At 30.4% G+C, this 26031-nt stretch overlaps 1 protein-coding gene across 1 annotated transcript in view; it reads right to left on the reverse strand.

Moving 5' to 3' along the window:
• bchs (WD repeat and FYVE domain containing 3 bchs) overlaps window positions 1–26031 on the reverse strand; it is a 249612-nt gene that overhangs the window by 62070 nt on the left and 161511 nt on the right. Inside the window, exons 36-40 of the mRNA XM_075360738.1 lie at window positions 22946–23038; window positions 21979–22129; window positions 17851–18015; window positions 9284–9561; window positions 1216–1336 (exon numbers count right to left, since the gene is read on the reverse strand). Of these exons, the coding sequence (XP_075216853.1) occupies window positions 1216–1336; window positions 9284–9561; window positions 17851–18015; window positions 21979–22129; window positions 22946–23038 (808 nt within the window). The remainder of the gene's footprint in view (window positions 1–1215; window positions 1337–9283; window positions 9562–17850; window positions 18016–21978; window positions 22130–22945; window positions 23039–26031) is intronic.

The following is a 26031-nucleotide window of genomic DNA, read 5'->3' on the forward strand; positions in this document are numbered from 1 at the left end:
TTTGGATACCTAATGAAATATTTCCACTGTGATTGTGTAAATGAACAGAAAATCGGGGCTGAGTCATAAAAATCCTACAAAATTTGATGATCTTTTTAACATCTTTTTAAGTAAATTTGGCATCAGATGGCTGCATTTGCCATGGCATCATATGTTTACAAAGAGAATGGAAATTTGATGTTAATTCAGCATGTTGTGATAAAATATTAATGGATATTTTTTGCATCTGAAATATGCTTTAGCACAGTACTGATCAAGAAACAGCAGTTCCAGTAAGACAGTGGAACCTATTTTTTTTATAGCATGAGCATCTGCGAGGGTTGGCCCTACTTTACTGGGCCACATTATTTTTCAATATGGAATCATTCATGATTTTCTGCTCAACAGATGAGTATATTTATTTGCTGAGCCTTTTATTTTTATTGTTATAATTTCTTGTGGGGGTTTTTATCTCTATAAACTTGTCCTCCCAAAAAAAATCATTAATCTACATCTTACCATTGCTAATAAAAGCATGGAGATTCCTGAATGAAATGCTAAAGAGAATAATTTAGAATTTAAGAAAAGGCTTAAGATAATGAATGGAAAAGACTGGGGCATTTAGATAACACAATTTTTATAATTCAAATAAACAGTATTCATGACCCAACTATAGGTTTTTACTTGAAATTTCAGTTATTGTATTTACAAAAATTGTCATACATTTTTGCTGAATGCTGTATAAGTAAACTGTTAAAAACAATATTGTCTTCAGATAATACACTTAGCTATGCTACTTCAAATGAAAGTGAAAATGGAAATTATGATTGGATAAAAAAATCTGCAGTATTACAAAATTAAAGCAGTCTATGAAAAGTAGTTTCATGAAGCAAAATAAAATATTCTAATACATTAAAAATGCTTATCAGATGTTTCTAATTTTTAATGAGAAATAAGATAAGAATGAAATGATTCCTTGATATTTTTCATATAAATGTGAAAATAAGAAAACCACCATAATAATAAAGTTATACCCAACTGTAAATGTTTTGTGATCCTATTACCAAAAGGAATTTTTTAAATAAGACGATAATAATATCCTCTAATAAAAACAAAAATTCTGTTTTTTCTAAACTTTCAGATTCATTGTTCTTTTAAAATTTAATGTTATATTAATTTAATTTTTAAATTAAAAGAAAAGAACTTAAAATAAAGAACTTTAAAAATATTACTTACATTATCTCCTGTATCAAGTTCTGGTCTATACGGATAATGAATGTAAAATAGTTCATTTTTCATCATTTTTTTCCTCATTCTGCACGGACCTTCAGTCATATCCAGCATCCATTTGTCTAGCCTGAAATGCAATTTATTTGACACAATATCAGTACATTACATTATATGAACTTGTATATTATGAAACATAATGAAAGACTCAACAATTTAAAATTTGTATGGGTGGATACACGCAAGTTCAAAATTAAGCTTTTTAAAATAATCGAGGAAAATAAAAGGTTTTGGTAAAAAAAGATTTAACAAAAAGAAAATTTCTCTATCTTATTGTTTTTGCACCCCATTTTCTAAGAGTGTAAAATGAATTAATTTTTTGAACATATTATTCTACAATACCCAAACCAAATATAAAAGTGTATCATGAGAAAAATAAATCTGTCCCTTTCTTTAAAAGAATACATTCTAAATGTAAAATGTTCACATACAGAGGGGTGCAAAAGTAGGTTATGCAGTTATAATAGTTATTACTTGATTTATTATTTGTTACTTACTTATTTATCATTACTTACTTACTTAAATTATGTACTTAATTAGTAAGTTACTTAATTACTTACAGATTAGTATTTTTCAGATAATCATGGTTGGTAATTTAACCTTCAAACAACAAAAGTGGATAGTCAAACAATACTGGAAGACTGTGAATGCTGAAATGGTCTGACAAAAATGGGCTACAGAATTTGATATGCATCCACCAAGTAGACTAATAATTTACGGATTATACAATAAATTTGATGCAATTGGCTCCAGCTGTTGATGTGCCAAAGAGCAGTCGACTGGTCAGTGTTACTACCCAAGCCAATGAAATGTTTGTTGTGCAGGCATTTATCCAAAGCCCAAAAAAATCAAAAGGAGGTTTTCTTGTGAACTAGTCATTCTACAAAGATCTTTGGGGCATCTAATGCAATGTTTAGGTTTGAAAATGTACCGGCCAAGATTACTTCATGGATTATTAAAAGAAGTTCCAGATCGACGATTACAATTCTGTGTGGTAATGTTGAATGCAGAAAGACAAAGGGATGGCATCATTCGCAAAGTGTCTTGGTTCGACGAAGTTATTTTTAAACTTTCAGGCACTGTTAATAGGCACAACTGTGTTTATTATGCACGAGAAAACTTCATAACAGAGGCATTTCAAGAAATCAATAATGATAAAATCCTCTGTATAAAAGTGTGCTTGGGTGTAGAAACTAAGACTCCAGGAATGTGTAAATACTAGAAAGCCGGCAAATTGGAACACCTCACAGATTGTACTTAGAACTCTACAACTACCTACTTTTGCCCCCCCCCCCCTGAACTTAGGTATGTGCCTTATTTTTCAAGTGTGGCTACAGAAAACTTTTAACTACACTTAAGCTTCATATTTCTGTCGACTCAAGTGTAATTGTAAAATTGCAAATTAGGCACAATTTCCAATTTTACAAGCAATGTTAGAAAAATATTAAAAAGAGTTTCCACAACACTGTAACTCAAAATTATTCAACAAAATATTCAAGGAATTAAACAGTTTAAAAAACCTCTTAACATTTTCAGTGCTTCCATTTTACCTGAAATGTGATCCTTCATGCCAGTGAATTTTTTTGCACTATACAGTGTTCATGTTATAATAATTACTGGAAGGTAGTTTTTTGTCTGAAATAACTGAAAATAACATAAAAAATGCATTGTTGTAGAATGTTTGACAATGACACCAGTATTTAGTAGTTTAATATGTGTACACGTCAAAGATGCTTTCTTAATTTATTATTTAATCTATTAATTCATTTTTCTTGATTAACCTTTCAAACTGATGACTTTTTTTAATAAGATATATAGGTTTTATTTCTGGTTTAGGGATTAGGGTGCTCCAATTACTGAAGTTGCTTTCGTAAGCATTTAGAAAACTTATGTTCAGAAGTTAAGAGGTAAACTGCTTTCTTGAAAAGAATACAGTACAAAAAAAACTAAAATTAGGTTTTATAACTCTAAATTATTATTTGAACTTTATATTTTCCAATAAAAGATGATAAAATTCAAAGAACAAACTTGATCAGAATCAGGATCAGTAGCTCTCGTTAGCGGGGGTACTTAACTACAAACATCATAATTATAATGCAATTTATTCTCTGTGATTTTTTGATTTCCACAGTTGTGAATTGCTTATCATGGATTTTCAAAGAATTTTCACAAACAAAGTATTTCATGTATGCTTCAATAATATTTAAAACGTCACGTAGTAATATTTTTTTTTAAGTCAACTGATAAAGGATCTTTTTTTCTGGAAAAAAAAATTAAAAGCAATAAAATGAAATGTTATCTAAATTTTTTTTTTGTCTTCAGTCATTTTACTGGTTTGATGCAGCTCTCCAAGATTTCCTATCTAGTGCTAGTTGTTTCATTTCGGTATACCCTCTACATCCCACATCCCTAACAATTTGTTTTACATATTCCAAATGTTGCCTGCCTACACAATTTTTTCCTTCAACCTGACCCTCTATTATAAAAGCGACTATTCCAGGATGCCTTATTATGTGGCCTATAAGTCTGTCTCTTCTTTTAACTATATTTTTCCAAATGCTTCTTTCTCCATCGATTTGCCGCAACACCTCTTCATTTGTCACTTTATCCACCCACCTGATTTTTAACATTCTCCTATAGCACCACATTTCAAAAGCTTCTAATCTTTTCTTCTCAGGTACTCCAAGTTTCACTTCCATATAAAGTGACGCTCCAAACATATACTTTCAAAAATCTTTTCCTGACATTTAAATTAATTTCTGATGTAAACAAATTATATTTTTGATTGAAAACTCATTTCACCTGTGCTATTCGGCATTTTATGTCACTCCTGTTTCGTCCATCTTTAGTAATTCTACTTCCCAAATAACAAAATTCTTCTACCTCCATAATCTTTTCTCCTCCTATTTTCACATTCAGTGGTCCATCTTTGTTATTTCTCCTACATTTCATTACTTTCATTTTGTTCTTGTTTATTTTTATGCAGTTCTTGCGTAGGACTTCATCCATGCCATTCATTGTTTCTTCTAAATCTCTTTTATTCTCAGCTAGAATTACTATATCATCAGCAAATCGTAGCATCTTTACTTTTTACCTTGTAGTGTTACTCCGAATCCAAATTATTCTTTAAAATCATTAACTGCTAGTTCTATGTAAAGATTAAAAAGTAACACGGATAGGGAACATCCTTGTCGGACTCCCTTTCTTATTATGCTTCTTTCTTTTCTTATGTTCTTCCATTATTACTGTTGCTGTTTGGTTCCTGTAAATATTAGCAATCGTTCTTTTATCTCTGTATTTGAACCCTAATTTTTTTTTAAATGCTGACATTTTATTCCACTCTACGTTATTGAATGCCTTTTCTAGGTTTATAAATGCCAAGTATGTTCATTTGTTTTTTTTAAATCTTCCTTCTAATATTAATCTGAGGCCTAAAATTGCTTCCCTTGACCCTATACTCTTAATGAAACAAAATTGGTCTTCTCATAACAGTTCTTCCACTCTCCTCTCAATTCTTCTGTACAGAATTCTAGTTAAGATTTTTGATGCATGGCTAGTTAAGCTAACTGTTCTGTATTCTTCACATTTATCTGCTCCTGCTTTCTTTGGTATCATTACTATAACACTCTTTTTGAAGTCTGACAGAGCTTCAGTTTTTTCATAAATATTACACACCAGTTTGTATAATCTATTAATAGCTTCCTCACCTGCACTGCGCAATAATTCTACAGGTATTCCGTCTATTCCAGGAGCCTTCCTACCATTCAAATCTTTTAATGATCTCTTAAATTCAAATCTCAGTATTGTTTCTCCCCTTTCATCCTCTTTGACTTCCTCTTCTTCCTCTATAACACCATTTTCTAATTCATTTCCTCCATATAACTCTTCAATATATTCCCACCAATCGACTTTGCCTTTCATATTATAAATCAGTGTACCATCTTTGTTCAACACATTATTACATTTTAATTTACGTACCCCAAAATTTTCCTTAACTTTCCTGTATGCTACGTTTATTTTACCAATGTTCATTTCTCTTTCCACTTCTGAACACTTTTCTTTAATCCACTCTTCTTTCATTAGTTTGCACTTCCTGTTTATAGTATTTAATTGTCTATAGTTCCTTTTACTTTCTTCATCACTAGCATTCTTACGTTCATCCATCATCTGCAATATATCGTCTGACATCCAAGGTTTTCTACCAGTTTTCTTTGTTCTGCCTAAGTTCGCTTCTGCTGATTTAAGAATTTCCTTTTTAACATTTTCCCATTCTTCTTCTACATTTTCTATTTTATATTTTTTATTCAGACCTCTTGTGATGTCCTCCTCAAAAATCTTCTTTACCTCCTCTTCATCAAGCTTCTCTAAATTCCACCAATTTATCTGACACCTTCTCTTCAGGTTTTTAAACCCCTATCTACATTTCATTATCACTAAATTATGGTCGCTATCAATATCTGCTCCAGGGTAAGTTTTGCAGTCGAGTTGATTTCTAAATCTTTGCTTAATCATGATATAATCTATCTGATACCTTGCAGCATCGCCTGGCTTTTTCCATAAGTATATTCTTCTATTATGATTCTTAAACTGGGTGTTGGCAATTACTAAATTGTACTTCGTGCAAAACTCTATAAGTCGGTCCCCTCTTTCATTCCTTTTGCCCAGCTCATATTCACCCACTATATTTTCTTCTTTGCCTTTTCCAATGCTTGCATTCCAGTCTCCAACTATTATTAAATTTTCATCTCCTTTTATGTGTTTATTACTTTGTCAATTTCTTCGTATATACACTCTAGCTCATTGTCATCATGGGCGCTTGTAGGCGTATAGACGTTAACAATCGTTGTCGGTTTAGGTTTCAATTTTATCCTTATTACAATGATTCTATTGCTATGCATTTTGAAATACTCTACTCTCTTCCCTATCTTCTTGTTCATTACGAAACCTACTCCTGCCTGCCCATTATTTTTATGTACAAGATATCTATATAACTGTATGGATGGGGAATATTTTTTTTCTGATATTGAATTATTTCAAATTATTTTTTTATTTATTATTTATAATTCATGAAATTTTTGAAAAAAGCTATTTAACAGTATCTAATCCAGAAAAACTAATTAAAATAAGAAAATATATGTACCATATCCAAGAAATGTTGAAAATAAATTAAATAAGCAACTATTATACTACGAGAACAAACATTTTAACTTCACCACTATCAATTTGTAGAAACAAGTCTCACAGTGTGTGTGGGAACAATCAAACTAATGTAAAATTTCACTGCTGGAAAAGGGAACCAACAATGATGCTTGCTTTATAGACATTGATCAGAGTACAGCAATGAGCACACAAGGCCACATCACTGCATTGTATACATTCAACAATGGCACTGAACTTGTTAAGGTTTAATCCAACACTAAATTAGATAGAAAAAATTTAATTCAATTTGTAAAATTGATGTATCAGTAAATTAAAAACAAATAAAAGTTATTTACATGTTACTTACTTTGCAAGAGTGCTCCAATTGTTTGCTGAATTTAAGAATAATCTACTTTGTCATAATAATCATGCTGTGAGCTTACTATACCAATTTACTGATCTATTGTGCCATTTAATTTATTTCAATAATATTTCCTGCTATAAAATGAAGGATCTGCTGTCTATCAACAAAAATTATTTATACATCGTACAGTCAAAATGTTTTTGCAGTTAATCTTTTATGGCAGGAGTCAAAGGAGTGAAATGAGACTACATATAAGAAAGCTCTATTAAAGGTGGTATCAAGCAACATTGAACTGGTTTCAGATGTCTAGGAAAATATTTACAATCCTTTGTCCAAAAATCTGAGATAAGTTTGAAGGAAAAACATTTATCAATAAAATTTTATTTTAAAGGTGATTTGTTACCTTTAAGGGTAAAGGAAATAATGAAAAACATTTAGGTGGATACAGTCTTTCCTTAATAAAAATTTTCCAGTAGCTTACACATTTAAAGAGAAAAGATAGCCAGTAAAAGAGGAGACAAAACACAGTACTAACCAACAACACCTCAAACTGACAATATAACTGCCATTAGAAAAACTGATCAAGATGTCTCAAATGATACTACAAACAATTTATAAACTGAAAAGTAGTATTATGCAGTTTGCATAATGATTTGAACAAATGTAAAGAGTATGAACAATTTGTCTTACATTCTTTGTTATCAAGGTCAAAGAGAGAAGTGAACCTGAAACATCCCAAAGTGTGTAAGGTGTGAACCTAACACACTTTGGTGTGTTTGGTATTACCTATCCTATTACTCATGATCAAAAGGAACAAAAACCTTTTCAACAAGTTTGATAATGATAACATGAAAGTTGGTCTTTAATATTTATCATTTTTAGTACAAATAACAAAGTACTAAATGATAGTAGTGTTGTAATTTTATTTAATAAAATGCTAACAAAGAAAGGACTCATTGCCAAACATAATTTAGATATTAAATCATTGGATCAGTGTGCAATAATGTGATCTGTAAATGTTTAGAAATAAGGCTGGTATTTCTATATTGATGCAAAAGAAGATTTCAGACTGTCATGTTACTGATAATTTCCTTTATTGGCAAGCACTTTAAAATTAAAAAAAACATTCCCTTCAAACTTGAAGATAATCCCAGATACTAGTGAGAATCAACAGCTAATTTCTGTGACACCACAGAGGTTATTTGAGGTTACCACTCTTCTGGTAACATCTCTATCATTCATCCAGAAGTTGCTGTGAATCCTAGTCAGACGGCATTTTTTCTTACACTCCAAAATTTATCTATTATCATAGAAAAAAGGAGTAGAATAGCTGTAATACTAGAGAGAAAATATATACATAAACTGGATCAGGAAGGGTTGCTTTGAATCATCTCCTTTTAAAATAATTTTGTAAGGATCTAGAATTGAGTACTCAGAATTCCATTGGTTTTTACCAAGGGTAAGTTTTAATCCGCTTCTTAGAACTGTAGAAAGAAATAAAACTTTTATGAAAGGGAATAAATATGATACAGTTAGGGCTTTCAATTAGAGTTATTCACTGAAATATTACTAAGTTATCTGACATTTTCAATGAATGATCTGAATGTTTCTCTTGATTGAAGTAAACAAATATGTTTCATATTCAATAAATTGGATTGTTCAAAAGAAAATCTTTTTTTATTAGTATCAAAGAATGGAAGAAATAGACTATAAAATTTCCCTTCATTAGAAAAATACAATGATGTTGCTATATTCATAACATCTACTGTGAATGAAGAAAATGAAGAGCTATTTGGAAACGTCAGAATCATCTGACAGGTATTTTAATCAAACCTGAAAAGTTAAAAATAATATATGAATCCATATTCCTACATTTTTAGAAAATAATAGATGATGATAAACTGAAGGAATATCTTACTGATTAACAGACAAATCATCTCCTGAAATACAATTAGAAAGTAAGACTGGAGTTTTAGTGTTAACTAAATATGCTTCCTTGATGAAAAGTATGTTACATCCTTATCTTATTTGGTATTATCTCACTTTTCACCTACATTTAATTCAGCTATAAATCACCAGAAGTAGATCTGAGGTTCACATCAGGAAGGAAGTTACACATTTTCACAAAATTATGAATGAAAAACAGAATTATACAGTCTTTAAATTTTATGTCAATGATTTTGACTGATTTTATGTTTTACAACTTCTTTTTGAATAATTTAAAATCTTACTGAACAGTTAATTTATAATTGAATTTTATACACTTTTAAATTTTAATTTGCTCACTTAGATGGTAGAATACTTAAGAAATAGTAAATTAGAGTTATTCAATTTGAAATCTGATACGATACTACTCTTATAGAGGATTGACATATACATTAAATACATCACATGTTTTGTATTACATCACATGTTTGGATTTTAAAGGTTGACATTTGAACCACTGCAACAGTGTTTAAAAGATAAGAGGTATATTAAAAATTTATATTCGTAAACAGTATTAACAATTTATACCTGCTTGGTATGATTGGTCCCCACAGTCCTCGCTCCCTGGTCAATTCAGTCTCAGTCTGGTACCAATCTTCAAGAACATCTCGCTGCATATGTTGTTGACTTAATGCATACTGTTTACTCTGAAGATCAACCAGTTCTCTCACAAGAGCAACATGAGTCAGAGTATATGCTTCCACATCAACAATTGATAACTGATGCCTAATTTTCATAGTTTCCTCCTTCTTCACTTTAGTTCGACTGGCTAGTCTTGTTAAACCTCCTGTTACTTTCTGGATTTTCTATTTAATTGAACACATAAAATTTAATAAAATTTCTCACTGAAAGATTAAATTAATATTTATTACATTTTATATAACCAGCAACTAAATAATTTTAGTCAAATAAAGTAAATTCCAGTTAATAGAACCATTGGTTATTCAGGCCAGCTGTTTAATCGGGGTAGTTTTGTAAAAACAGAAACATATTGGCATAATTCATGTAAAATTGTGCCGGTTTACTGGCTCAAAATGCCGCTTTTAAGGCTCACTAATTAGTTTGTTTCTTTATTTTATTCATAAAACTACACAATTTTATTAAAGATGTAAGTGGTTTAACGATTATTTAAAAGCTATAGAGAGGAAGGAACTCCTACTACTAGATGAAGTTGAAGGTAAACTAGATGAAGTCAAAGATGATGAAGACAAACCCAAAAACAAACGTGTATTTACACATAATGCAAAAAAAATTCATCAACTGACTAGGAGTATTTTACGCAAAAGGTCGTAAAGGATATCTGCTAGCTGAACTGCCGGTCTGAGCCAAATTTGTAGAATGCCACTAATGAATGAAAGACAACAGAGCAAACAAGAATAAATTTTCAAGAAATTTAACCAAATAAGACATTAAAGTACATATTATTGTATTTTACTGACCATAAAAGGCATTAATTTTATTTGTCTTGTACCGCTATTTAGTTTATCAAGCTTTGTTTTTTTATTAATGAAGTAATACTAAAAATAAAAAAATTTAAAATATTGTTTATGTAACTTTAATATTGTATTAGAAATATAATTCTGAATAATAAGACATTAGATCATATTTAACAACTAGTATGTACTGTACTGAATTTGTTTATATATCCTCATTTTTCATTAATATCATTTAATAGAGCCAGCTATTTAATATTACCATACAGTCTTGGTCCCAAAGCGGTCTGCTTATCAGAATCCACTGCATTATTCAAATGAATATATATTTCTTGTAATAAGCAATAGGTAACACACACCTTTTAATATCATCTATTTAGTAGTTATATTTAACTATCACTAAAGATTAATAATCTAAAACAGGACCTCTCCATGACAAGATATTAAATTTTTAAAAAAACTAGAAGACACCCAGTTCTGTTGATGAAAGGTGAACATACTTTGTCATCGATATCTTAGAATTCAAGATTCAGCAAAACAAAGTGATCTACATATTTTTTTTAAACTGATTTTTATTTATAAATAAATACATTTATTTACACAAAATAAATTAGTATAAATATTATTAATAATGAGTGAAACAAAGAAAAATTAAACTAGTTAAATTTAACAATAGAAGTTGTGAGCTAATAAACCATAAAATTTTACTTGTACACAAAAAATAAAATTTTATAATTTTTAAAGAATAAACTTTTAATAAACATAAAATAAACTTACTATTGTTGGGATTTGCGAAACAATGTACTAGGACCTTTTTGCTTATGCTTCTCTCGAGTTTTACAAAAAAAATTACAATAACTCAACAAATCAAAAAATATTACTAAGAGCAATGAATAATACACATTACTTATAAAAATAAAGAAAAATGACAATAAACAATTTTGACTCAGTACTCCCATAACTAGTCTACTTGAGTTCGCAGAACCACTATTACCTAACTACTTGTACACATCAGAACTTAACAAAATATATTTAATTACTTACTAAGGAATTAGCCAATCAAAAATTAATTTTAATTATAATTTTAAACATAATTTGTCATTATAACATGTTACATTTTCAATAATAATATTTTTTAATGTTATTTTAAAAAGGTCAATGGATAAGTAATCTTCTGATAAATCCATGAAATGTTTTTATGGAGATACCTTTGACATTAAATTCTCATACCTGCATTCTGTACAATCATAGTTTATGCATTTTCTGATCAGTTTTCTTAACATACTCAGTGCACTAAACTAATCATGTCGAAATCCAACACATAACTGACGCTTTCGGATGGTCTCACCGGTCTAACCCCACCACTATTTCTTCAAATTATCAAGTCTGCGTGAGTATGTGTACTCACACAAACATAATGCTCTTTGTATAGAAAATGTTTGTTCATTTTTCAAGCATGTCATATTTCTTAAAATTCTATTTTACGAAGGGATTTTTGATAACTAATGAAAAAAGCTGCTATTAATTTAACTTTACCTTTTTAAAAAATATCATTCGTCGACATATAAGAAATCCATATAACAAAATAATTTATAATAAAATAAATTCACCGATTTAATTTAATTTAAATTTAGGTCAGAATTTACAATGGTTACAAAGTAGAACATAAATTTTTAGATAAAATGCAACCAATCCCCAAAGAAAATGAAAAAAGTTAATGTGTTCCACTGCAACCATTACCATTGTCTAATTCCAAGTTACTACTAGGATCCCAATTATAGTTTCTTTATGCTTGGTAATATTTTAAGTAAAATCACATGAACTATGAAAAAACCTCGGTTCAAAAATTCATCTAATGCTTAATTTAATTATATTTTTTAAGTCATAAAAATCTAATCACACTAGCATTTCACAACATAATTACATTGAGCTATATTTGTTTATGCTGCAAATGTACACTTTCTTAGCTGCATTATGCAGTAATATGTCAAAAAGATTAAATTATGCATGCTTAAGATTGTATGGCCAAAGTAATGATTGTAATCATCTATTCTTCTATGATGATCGTAGTTGTTTTGAAATAATATACTTATTATATCAATGATTCTTTAAAGTGAATTTTTCATAAGAAATATCAAAGCCTTTAATTGATTTTTTAAAAACCGTATTTAATTTAAATATATAGAATAACGCAAATTAGAATACAACAAAATATGCAACTACAATTGATATGACTTTATTCTGATATTTAACCCTTCAAGCCGGTATTTAAATTTTTAAAGCCCTACCCTATTGCCAGTAATTTAAATGCCCAACCAGTAGCTGTATTACGGTACTAAAAGTAAAAAATTATAGCTTCAAAACTATTACACCAATTTAAAACAAATTTTCAGCAGACGAATCATCCACTTTTTCCCATCTCCAATCTATGTCTTTTCTTGAACGCTTCATTTGTATATCAATATCGTCATCACTATCGCCACTACTCTGTTCAGAATCTTCTTTATTTTCATTACCATTTTCTGGCACAAAATCTTCATCACTATCAAATTCACTACCACTATCAAATATTCTAATTTTACTGTCACTCTTCTCATCTAAACATTCAGTTAATTTGTTCCGATGTGCTTGACCCGGCCATTTTCATTTACTCACAGCTGATGCAACTGACTGAAAGAAGAGCGTTCAACTTCGTAGAACAAAATCGTATTTCTTCACCGATATGCAATCCCACACAGTTATAAAAACACAGAGGGGAAGAACAAAGCCTCATGATAATACAGAGCCAGTTGTTCAAATAAAGATTATGAGATGGGCGTGTTTTGAAGTTTTGAAGCAAGCACTGCGAGCTGCGAGACTGTCATGTACACCCGCCAATACATACAACTTAACATGTGCGTGACATTCACGTGCTTCCTGCCTGAAGGGTTAAAGAGATTTCAGTATGTATCTCATACTTTAGTTACCAGAAAGCCCATTGTCCCATTCTAACATTATGATAATATTGAAGAAAATTTTGATTTACAAAATCAACCACAGCAAGCTTCAACTGAATAATTTATACAGAGTTAGTTATAACTGCACAATTTGTAGATCTAATGATTATACCAATGAAAATAAATAATTTATAATAAAGATGACAAAAATAGATATATTTGAAAAATATTACATATATAATAAACACAAACAAAATTTCAATCTGATAAACAATCAGACAGTGTTTGAGGGAGATGGTCTTATAAAACTGCAACAGATAGCAGTACTCATGTAAATTAATATGCAATTTTCATTATTTCAGTACTTTTATTTAAAAATTTTTATTATGCAATGTCTTATTTTAGTATTTTTATTTTGCAACATTATGCAATAACAGAATTATTTCAATCATGACTGAGGATGCAGAATCCCATGAAAGTACTTTCATGAAAAATTAAGGTAAGATATGTCTTATCTCAATATTCTGTACTAGGTGATTTATTTAAATATAATTTAATAGTACAGAGGAATAATATGAATCTTAAAAATATTAATTTCAGAACTATAACATATACCAGTAGTATATATATATATATTATATATATATATATTGAGCGTTTCATTTTAATCACTCCAGATGATTTTTCCTTGTTAATTATGCACAATACAAAAAAGTGACCTAAACAAAAGTTACTCCAATTGAAGGGGGAACACCTCATGGTGACCTCATATTTGACTCTGACCTTATTTCAATGTCAAAACACATCTTTTTCAAATGGAATGACCTATTTTTGACCCAAACAATGAAAAGAACAGAGAGTTATACACTGGAATATGTGGTCACACATATGACCTTGGAATTTTTTTGAAGGTCATATAGCCATAAATTTGGTTTAGGAGTTAATCACATACGGTATCCAATTAACACAGTTTTCTGATTCAAGACAGTATCAGACACCTCTCACAAATTAGAAACCAGTGACTGTAAACATCTGCGAAAAGAATCCAGCACCCATATAACACTTTCTCTGATGGTTAGCCGTAGACCTTCAAAAAATTTTCCAGGTCATATGTGTGGCCGCCTATTCCAATGTAAAATGTTTGCTCCTTTCATTAATGGGTCAAAAATATGTTATTCCATTTGAAAAAATCATGTTAACTTTGAAATAAGGCCAAGGGCAAATTCAAGGTCACCATGAGGTATCCCCCTTCAATCAGAGTAACTTTTCTTTAGATTTTTTTTTTTTGTATTGTGCATAATTTACGAGAAAATTGCCTGGGGCGATTGAAATGAAATACCTATATATAATCATTTCTGCCTTGTTCCTGATTCATCTAATTAATGTCATCCATAATATTATGATTATTAATATAATACATATATTATATTACTTCAAAACAATTTTGATCGCCAAAGAAATTTTCACTTCGGCTGTGTGATCTTAAGCACAAATAATTTAATAAATATATGCACAGCAGTACATATGGTGAATATATGCACAACTGACCATTTCTCTCTCATTCGAACAAACGCGACAACCCTTAATTTACCAAATGAGCATATTACAACAAAGTCTTATAGATCACAAATATTCACTACTCAACTGACTGTTTCTCCATCGCCTGGCTAAATTTGGCTTCCTCGAGCTTACACAAATGAGCATTTCACCTCAAAGCCTGACAGATTAGAATTATTCACTATCCATTGCACTATGTCTCCCATGCACGACTAAACTCAGCTGGCCCAAGTTTACATGAGTGTTTCACCTCAGAGCCTGACAGATCAAACCTTTTCAATGCCTAACCAAAAGTGAATGGTGCGCCTAAAGAAGTATTACATAGAAAAGATACTGCCTAAGAATATATAAAATAGATAAGTACAATAATAAATAGTTCTTGATAACTGACCAAAATGTAGATTACCAGGCCCTGGAAAGGTTATATTCATTCAAAACATAATGAGGCACCAACTTCTCCTTCATTAAAGAAATGAATTATTTTTAAGTTTTTGGTTAGAGATGCATTTTTAAAAGAGAAAAGTATAGGTTTAAAATCCTGTCAAATGGTACTAAGTTCACTTTTTGATACAGCTTCTAATAGAAGTATGAAAGCTTTATATTTAATAAAAATAAAAGGATAGTAGAAACTGATTTACATTTTTCTCATTTGTTAATGGTGCAAATGAGACCTGACAAAATGTCACAAAGTGATGTTAATTCTGATAAGAGATTAGAATGATATTCATAATCAAGCAAACAGTAGTAGGTTATCTTTAATCAGGGATTTAGTCACTTGCATCTTTTGTTTATATGATGACTTATCTTTAACTTATTACCTTTTGAATGACAATCAAAAAATATTTATTAAACATTCAAATGAGCAAGAGGCATGGAAAATGAAGGGTGTGAAATAAAGTAAAATACCAACAGCCGGTACCATTATTAATAAATTGTTTTCCGTGGTATGGAGTTAAATAATAAACTCCTTTAATTAATGGAGTTAAATAACACTGGGGATAGATTCACTGATGTAATAGTTTTACTTGAAATCCCCAAAATCAGAAAAATTTAAACATTAATTGAAAGAAAAAACTCATGGCTTAATTTTTTTAAGATAAGAAATAAATTTTCTTGCTTACTTTATGCCCAAAGGTGAATTATTACAGATACCTATTGTTATATCTTACAACAACTATAATAAACTATTTATAGCAAAGGTAGAAGATTGCAGAAATTTATATCAATGCAATGCTTTGGCCTGAGTAAATCAATTTGGCCTGTGCAATCTATACTCTATTAACCATTACCTATTCACAAATGTTGGACTTTGAACCCTGGCTGTTAATCATATCCCTGTATCCAAAGCCTTATGAGGTATTGCAAAAAAGAAACATGTTTTACTAGATTGTTATCAGACCATTAAAGAGATTTCTGAATTAATTTGTGTGTCTTTGAGATCTCCTCAACAAATTTAACAGATGATTTAAAAATATTAATGTTGCTGCACATTCTGTGTCTCAGTTTCTTATAGAAGATAGCACACCACTCATGCTAATTAATATGTGCCATGATTTGAAGGACCAACTTCAAAACGATCTACACTTTCTTTAGTTCTGACAGGTGATTAGAGGTGGTACTACGATGACCCAGAAGCAAAAGAACAATCAAGCCAGTGGAAATCATAGAAGTCACAGAGACTAAAAAAAACATGATAAGTTCAATGAAATGTATTTTTAATTTGCTTTACTGATTTGAGCAGGATTATTTACAAAGCTTTTGTTCTTTCTAAACCATTAGTTCTCAAAGTGGGCGATAACACCCCCTTGTGGACACTGGAGGCCTTCAGGAGACGGTAGAAGCCAACAGAAAATTGGGGGCATTCAGGCAGTCTAGGAAGGTGATTAAAAAAAAAGCAAAAATTATGTTTTCCTGATATTTCAAACTAAAATTAAATACCTACAGGTAATACTCCAGTACAAAAAATTAAAGGGACACCTGTATTTTATCATAAAAAAGATTGTATTCAAACTACTTTAACTTTGCAACCAAGAGGCTTGGAGAGACAAATAAAAAAAAATTAAGCTTGAATACTATACTTTTTGACAGTATACTAAAAATTAAAAAAAAAAAAAAAAACAGGAAGAAAATTAAAAAAAAAATGAAATATGCATTTTAATTGCTCTCATTTAAAGTGAAAGTTTCAACTCAGAAATAGGATATGCCACGTTTAAAAACAATAAATGCAATTGCTGTTTTTAAGAGCGCATCTTAAAAACAGTAATTGTAATTATTACGTTTAACAGACGGTTAAGTTTAAAAATTTTGGGGATGCTACAAAATTTTGATTCTCAATATAGGCAGTGGGCGAAAAAGTTTGAGAATCAATGTTCTAGACAGAAAGTGACTCAGCACTGCAATCTGGACATGTTGAGAAGACTGCATAAGAGTGTGTTACGAAAACATGTAGGAAACTGATGTACAAATGTAGGAAACTGATGTGATTGGTTTCTGCACCATGACAAAATCCCCCTGCTCATACATCCTCTGCTTAAAATAGTTTTTGTTGATCATTGTCGCTTACCCTCCCTACTTGTCCAATCTTGCTTGTGTGATTTTTTCTTGTTCCTGAGTGAAAAATGAACTTAAAGGAAATCATTTTTATACCATGGTTACAGAAAGATAGCAGCAGGCCTTGGGCAATGTTCCTCTTTAGAAATGACAAAACTATTTCTAGCAGTAAGAAAACTGCAATAATTGCATTCAGTTAAATGAAGATTAAGGTTCAATAATTAAAAATTATTAAAACAGTTTTTTCCAGCAATTGGACTCATTCTCATATATGAGCTTATAATTTTAAGTGTTAAAACAGGAGATTTTTCATCAACTAATAGACACTTAAGATCTTATGTTCTGTAACTACTACTTCATCTTAAATCATCTATATGAAACAAGAATCATAATGATGAGCCTAAGGAGAGGTGATTCCCAAATAAAACAAAAAGTTGAAAAATTATGTTGACTATATTTGAAAATGCATACACAAATTCTTTTAGTAAAAATTTTTAAGTAGCATTTTTTTAATGTATGGTCTTAGAATCTTATACATTTTTGTATTTCAAACAGATGGTATGCACAAAAAAGGATTACAAGAACTAAAATTTAGCAAATTCAAATTACAAATACTTACAGATTGTATTTGGTTATGTAATTCCCATGGATTACGATAGCTAGCTTTTCTTTCCAAATCTACATAATTCAACCACAGTCTATTAGCAGAATCATACAACTGTTCTCTTACAGCTGTCAAATCAGGTGCTTTACTATTTGGTGAAGAGAGCGTGATTTTGAACACCTGAGAATAATTAATTAATAATATAAGTATATTATTTATTCAAAAATACATACTAATAAGTCCTTTACTATCCATACTATTAAGTCCTTATCTCTATCCCATTTATTCTTTTGTTAGCAAAGCATGATAAACACAAAAAATTTTAGAGTACCTCTAACTTGTGTTTTTTTTTTTTTTTAAATGTCAATGTAATCTTCAAAAAGTAAGAAATGAAAAGATAAATAAAGATTAACCCACAGCTAATATGGTTAAAAAGAATATTTAGTGTATAAATTAATATAAAAGGAAGTTCATTTATATTTCAAAAATATGAATTTCTACTACTAAAACATTAGTTATATCAGCTGTCACAAAGTTATCTGTAGTCCTACAAATAAGTTCTTAGTAAACATGACTGTTCTGTCATACAATACAGAAAAATATTAATGACTTAAGAAAAAAAAGTTACTTGTTTTTAGATATTATAATGATAAAAACTGAACTATACAGAAATTAATCTTTCATAGAGCATATGTTTTTTATTTCACCAATCAGTGTAATTTCTTTAAGGAATTTAGTTAGGTGATATTATATCTGTTCATAAAATGTGCACTATACCTGTTGCTATATAAAAATGTCACAAACACAGAATACAAATTAATATAATGGTAGGACTATAGTGATTTGTAAAATATAGAAAAACCCACAGGAAGATAAATGTAAATATTATTCATTTTTTAAATCTATTCAAAATATTTACAAAGTAAATTGCTAGATTTAAAAAAATCAAATTATTATTGAAATACACACCACAGTATATTTTTAATATACTAATGCCACATTCAAAATAATCATATATTTTTTATTACTTAATAAAGATTTCACAGATATAGTTTTGACAAATTTAAAACTTTTCTTCACAACTTACTAAGGTACAGAAATGATTTTATAAAAGTATTTTTTTTTTTACAGTATGCATTGGATTCTATAGAAAAAGATGTAAGCACGAGGGTGGTGCAGAAAGTAACTCTGTTGTAGGATAGTGCTAGAACAGTGTTAGTGGCACAGTAACTTACACATTGCATATTCTGAATCAGTGTGCTTCCAGCTGTGTCAGTGTGAGCCGCATACTTTAGCCTATTTGCTTGTTATAACCTAAAAACATGAACAATGCAATAGAAAATCCCACAAGGTGCATGCTGTCATGAGATTTCATTGGGTACAAAATGTTTTGGCAAAAGACATCCATTGTCAGTTGTGTACTGTGTATGGACCAAATGTCACTGAGAGCCAGTGTAGTGTGGCAATGGTGCAATTTTATAAAAATGGAAGTACAAAAATTCACGAAGAAGAGAAGAGTAGTAGGACTTCTTTTGTAAGTGATGATCTTGTCAGTGAAATTGACGAAAAAGTGCATGAAAATCAAAGATTCAACATCTCTGAACTTTCAGAAATTCCCACAAATTTCTCATATGGTTTTATATAAAATCTTCACCAATAAATTAGGCTACCATTAATCTGTGCTTGGTGGATTCCAAAAATGCTCACAGAGATCCACTAAACCAAATGAATGGGGTCTGCCTTAGACTTTCTTTCACACTATGATGCAGAAATAGGTTTCTTGAAGAGAATTGTGACAGGGGATGAAACTTGGGTGGCCTACGTGAATGCCAAAATGAAACAACAGTCAATGGTCTGGGGCCATACCAGTTCTCCATGCAAGCCAAAGAAAGCCCGCCAAACTTTGTCAGCGAGGAAGGTTGTGGCTGTGGTTTTTTGGGATACAAAGTGAGTTCTTCTAGTCAATTTTATGAAACATGGTATGACAATTACTTCAGCAGTCTATAGTGAAACTCTGAAGAAACTTAAACAAACCATTCAGAACAAACGTCGCGGAATGATGTCATCTGCTGTTGTTTTTTTGCTTGACAATGCTTGTCATTACTGTGCTTGAAGAACTCAAGAACTTCTGAATCAATTCCAATGGGATATTTTTGATCATTCATCTTACAGCCCGGACTTGGTGCCGAGTGATTTCTCGGCATACCATTCTCTTCAACTTACATGAAGAAATGGTTTGCGTCACAGCAATTTGATGATGATGACAAACTTCAAAATGCCAAGAAAGGTTTGCTAGGTACCCAGGCAGCTAAATTTTATGAAGAAGGTATTTGTAAATTAGTGAAACGCTATGACAAATGCTTGAATTTAAATGGCAACTATGTTGAAAAGTAGTTAAAAGCTGTGGTTTTATGTTGTACAGTGTGGCTAGGAAATCTCCGTACCCCTACAGTTAATGAAAAATAAGAGTTAGGATATGTGTTTAGAACATACGGTATTTTCAGTGGGGTCGGTTGGCAACAAATATTTACATCACTCACTCTGAGTAAGAGACAGCTGTGCTAAAATGGCTGACACAAGTAGTTACAGCATCGAGGAGCAGTTATTGACAAATGTATGGGTTCATCAACAACATATGAATCAAACAACGATGCTAATTAGTGATATGTTCCATTAGCAGTGTTTCAATAAGCCACCACCACAAAAACCAACAATGTTGGCTTGGGAAAAAACATGCGTTTGAGTTAGGCAGTATTAAAGATAGGCTGCAGAGAGGATAGAATTCAGTTAGAAACAATGCTGCTGTTGCAGTTACCATTGAACAATCCCCAGTGAAATCAACTTGTAAACAGTCAGCTGAACTTCATATGCTGCGGATAACAATTCAAGACTATATGAAGAAGGACTTGAAAGTTGAGCTATTTCGTCCGATGTTTATCAATAAACTGTCAGATGCAGACATAGAACATTGCGGTGCATACTGCTGGGCTTTATTAGAAAAATTCCCTGCTGCAGTGCACCATGAAAACGTGCTTTTTACTGATCAATATGCAATCTAATGCAGTTCGCATGGCAGAAATGTGTTATTTTGGGTGAAAGAAGATCCTTATTATGCGAAAGAGTTGGAAAGAAATCCACCACACATCATGATATGGTCTGGAATGACAGCTCATTTATTAAGTTCTTATTTTTTTGACAGGCCAGAGAATGCATAAACTTATTTAAAAATGTTGCAGGCATGATTAATACCACAGCTTCAAGAAAAGGATCTCATGGAATGAGAATGGCAACAGCAAGATGGAGCACCTGCATCCGCATGTTTCTGAAAGAAAAATCTCCAGGACATTGGATTGGCCAAAGTACTCCAGCATCACCAGCTCTGTTATCATGGCCCCATGAAGTCCTGATCTCACCACACTAGACAATTCATTATGGGGAATTGGGGAAGCATCAAGGCACACATATCTGCTTGTAATGAAGAATTGCGTGATGCTGTGAGGGACGCCTTCTGTAACGTAACACCAGAAATGCTCCGTTGCATGTTCCAGAAGATGCGGTGACATAGATTTGTTCATGCAACATGAAGGCGAACACACAAACCCACCTGAACCAAAAATTAATACCATCTGTCAAGTGAGTAAATAAAATAATTCATTATTATATCACATTTTTAATTTATAACTCATTATAAATTTTCTATCCTAAATTTATGGGGTAAGGTAACTTCCCTGCCATCCTGTATGTAATAAAATAGTTTTATCTATGCAGGTGTTTTATTTATAGCCAAACAGAGGCTACTTTCCAAACCGCCCTCGTAGAAGTGAAATATGATATTGAAATTCAAAGAACACTAGACACAGTCAGAGAATATTAAAAAAAAATCAAGAATAGTGTTATTAATAAATATAAAATCTTAAAATACTATTATTACATAGAAAATGTTCAAGATAATCATTATGCCTAAAGAATTAATGGTTCATTAAGTCTACTATATACAGAACCCAATTAACAATACTGTACAATTGCATTTCCAGTAGAAGTATTTTCTAAGTCAAAATTACTGACTGCTCTTCTCAACTTAAAATGAAGATATATAAAAATAATTCACTATTAATATACTAATAAATATCTGTATTACAATACCTCTTCAATAGCTGGCTTTTTACAAACATACAGTTCATCCCAGACTCTCTTGGCAGCAATTGCCATAAGATTTTGTCCCTCTCTTGAATTCATTTCTTCAACCTCTTCAACTGGATTGACATGCCACGTAGTCTTTATATTAGAATCTAACCTGAAATTTACAAAAATAAAATAAATAAACAAGTTTCATAAGTACACAATTTATTTTAACTACATTATTGGTAAGAAATTTGTTCCTAAATCAATATAATTAGACAAAGCTCATCTGTATTACATATCTGAATATGCATCTATTTTCTGGCTAAAATAAAACAAAACTTTTCTTAGCTTAATAACATCTATTTATTTTCTCAAGTAACAACACACTGTTGGTCAAGTAACACTATGAAAAAAATGGTAAGAGACAAATTTTACAGCACATGTAAAATCCGAGGCATTAGGTGATTTAAATAAAGATGAAAGGCAGAGATATTATCATCGAGTTATGTATGTTATGACGGACCTGCAGAGTATGTACTTCTTTGAACGCAAATTATGTATAGATCATTTGGCAGGTAAATTATCCTGACTAAATCATAATTTTTTTTTTTAATAACATAAAGGAAAACTATCAATAAGCCATAAAATTGAATGTAAACAACAGATTTAACTGGTTTCATTAATTGGCTTTATTAATTTTACAAATAAATAAGCAAACATGCAAAATAATAATAAAGTTACAACTACGAGTAAATATGAAGTGAAGTTGAACGACAAGACAATGATGCGAGGCACTTCACATGCAACCATCACCTAAATCTACTTTCTTTAGTCTACGAAAATAAGAAATTTTCAAGGGTTATAGTTTTTATGATTAACAATGTGTAAAAGAAAAGAAATATTGCTGTTATTGCTGTATTAGTAGTACATAATAAATTTCAAAAACAATAAACATCAATAACGAAACATCAATGAGCAACATACATACATTATTCTCATATCAGATGTTAGTTGTAATAAACAATATGTTAGACAGCCAATAAAATCCAACTCATGGTTCCCAGCTCCAAAAACAAGCCCTCTGAAAAATAAAAATAAGAAATTTAATTGTGTAACTAAAACTACAATATAAAATGTAGGATAAAAATTATGCTACACCATATTACAAAACAATAATCCAGAAAACTTACAGATACTTGAAAAAAACAAGACAGTTAAACATCACAAGATTAGTTAGTTGGGTACACCATTGCAATTTCAGTACTATATAATAATGATTTAACATTTCTGCTACAATAAAAAGATTTTACACACAAGATATTAGATAGAAACAATACAATTTCAAAATGGAATGAAAATGTATTTTCATAATATATGGTTTCTATTTTTCAGATTCACAGCTCATTTTCTTCAGACTGATTTTTTCATAGTTTTTTTTTTACATAGTAATTAATGTGGAATTAATTGAAATACCAAGCAGTAAGAATTTCCTTAAATAGAGTGATTGATCAGGTGTTTTTTATATTGTCCAGAATAAATGGTTAAAATTAAAATTATTAATAAAAGTCACTAGAGAAGTATCTGTAAAAGGATTTTTGTTACTAAAATTACGTAAAAAAGAATCATCTTCTTTTAATCCTTTATACCTAATATCATTATGTCCATTGAAACATACACCATGTAACATTTTTGTGGTGGGCTGTAGTCCATTTTTTTTCTAGTATTCATTACAAATGTTATTATGACATTTACGAAGGAAAGTTACTTAGTAGTCAAAATGACTCTCTTAAGATGAGTTTCATAGTACAATTAAAAAAAATTAATTCCAAAATTGGTTTAATTGTTTCTTACACAAGAGATAAATATTAAAAAACACAATTGCCAAAAAAATTGTTGACAAACATAAATCTGTTATCAAACATAGATTATTGTTATCACTGATAACAATATTAGATATTGTTTAACTGTTATTGTTATCAAACATAAATTAAAGAGTATGTGGGTGGCAATATTGTATATAGTATAATTTTTTAGATTTATTTAAACATATACAGTGCACCCTCAACTAAAATGGGTGTTACATTCCAGAAAATTTCATGTATAATGAAATCATGTAAATTGAGACTTACATTTAATACAGAAGTACAAGTTATGTTCTTGTTAAGTTATATAGTAAATGATATATGTAAATTACTGTACTCAAAAAATACTGTACTTTATTTTACTATTTTATTATTACAGTATCACTGTATTATTTTAATGATATTATAGTACAATATAAGTATTTAAAAAGAATATTTGTATTTAAAAGGAAAAAACATGTACTGTACATAGATGCAAAAGTGGCATAATGTTGGGCAGGAGAAACTCCAACTTGGATATTTTTATCAGCTTCTTTTAGTAGCACCTGTGGGTGAGCCGTACAATTGTCTAGAACAAGCAAAACTTTGTATGAAAGATTTTTGAACGCTAAATACTTTTTAACCACTGGTTTAAAACAGTTATTAAACCAATCCATATAAATATCAGCAATCACCCAAGCACGTTTATTAGCTCGTCAGAAAACCAGAAGGTTATTTTTATTTGTGTTCTTTAATGTACGAGGATTCAAGAATTTACAAACGAGTTAATCAAGCAGTCTCCAAACGCATTCAAGCAATGCAACGTAAAACGATTTTTTTCCAATACACATCTGTTTCATCTGCATTGAAAATCTGTTTTGGTATGTAGCCTTTCTCTTTTATAATGATTAAAAATTGTGCTGGGTATTGTTCAGCAGCTTTGAAATCTGCAGAAACGTTTTCACCTTGAAGATTCACATTGTACAAACTGTGTCTCTTTTTAAATCTCTTGAACCAGCTCTTACTAGCATTAAAACTGAAACTGGATGAACTATTGGTAGAACTGTCAGATCCATTACCTGTTTCACTGGACATTCTGCGATAAAGCTGCAAATTAAAACTGAACTTAAATTAAAACTTCTCAAATTAAAACTGAACTTAATGGTGTATGCTTTTGAGTTTGGTTAACACATATCACTAACAACTTTTTGACTTTCTCCAATATCAGATTTCACATGTATGAAATAACCTTGGCACAAACCGGTACCGTGGCCATGATACTTTGTCATATTTTGTCTTTATTAAGCCATATTGTATGCACAGATGATTCATTTAAGTTAAACTTTCTAGCTACAGATGCCACAGTATCTTTATTATCTAAACAATTTAAAATTTCATTTTTTTGTAATAACAATAAAACTTTTTTTTTGTTTCTTAGGTTTTAACACAACACTCATTTTTTATCACAGTACATAAAGGAACAGTAGAGTACAAAAACTAAATAGTCTTACAAACATAGCTGCAAAACATACTAAAACTCAATAACAGTAACGAGACATATTTAACACAGTGTTTTTGTACACAGGCACACATAGGCTAACATAAACTGCGAATGATTGATGATTGTGAAGGCAGTGCATTGTTCATTACAATGATTCATAGGCATTTCCTGCTAGTACAGGATAAATGTGCGAATATTTAATCTTGTCATCGAAATGTATACTACACTACAGTATTTTAGTCTGTTTTACAAAACATGATAATATGGATGTGACCGCATATAAGTGAAACCTATCGCGTATTCAGAAATAATTTTCCTAACTTATTCAAACGTGTAACCGAAATCGCATAAAAAAATTACGTGTAAATAGAGGATGCAGGTGCACTGTGTGTATATATATGTATGTATGTATGTATATATATATATATATATATAAATATAGCCTTGATACTCTAGGTAACGTAAATATTCAATGCGGGATCATACAACTAAGTCGGTTTGGTCATGATGAGCTGCTACGATGGAACATACATACATTCATCCTAAATACATTACAATCCTTTTTGGGCAGTCATGTAAAAATTGATGTAATGCAATTAAAATGGTTCTCTTTTTGACATTAACCACACCCTATTTGGAATTAAAAGAAATACAAAACTAAGTATCATCAACCCAATTTTCTACTTCATACCCATCAGTAAACTGTAGACAATCTATGAAGATGATTTTTCC

This window comes from Lycorma delicatula, chromosome 3 (genome assembly GCF_047948215.1).
Source record: "Lycorma delicatula isolate Av1 chromosome 3, ASM4794821v1, whole genome shotgun sequence".
In the NCBI taxonomy this organism is placed as follows: domain Eukaryota; kingdom Metazoa; phylum Arthropoda; class Insecta; order Hemiptera; family Fulgoridae; genus Lycorma; species Lycorma delicatula.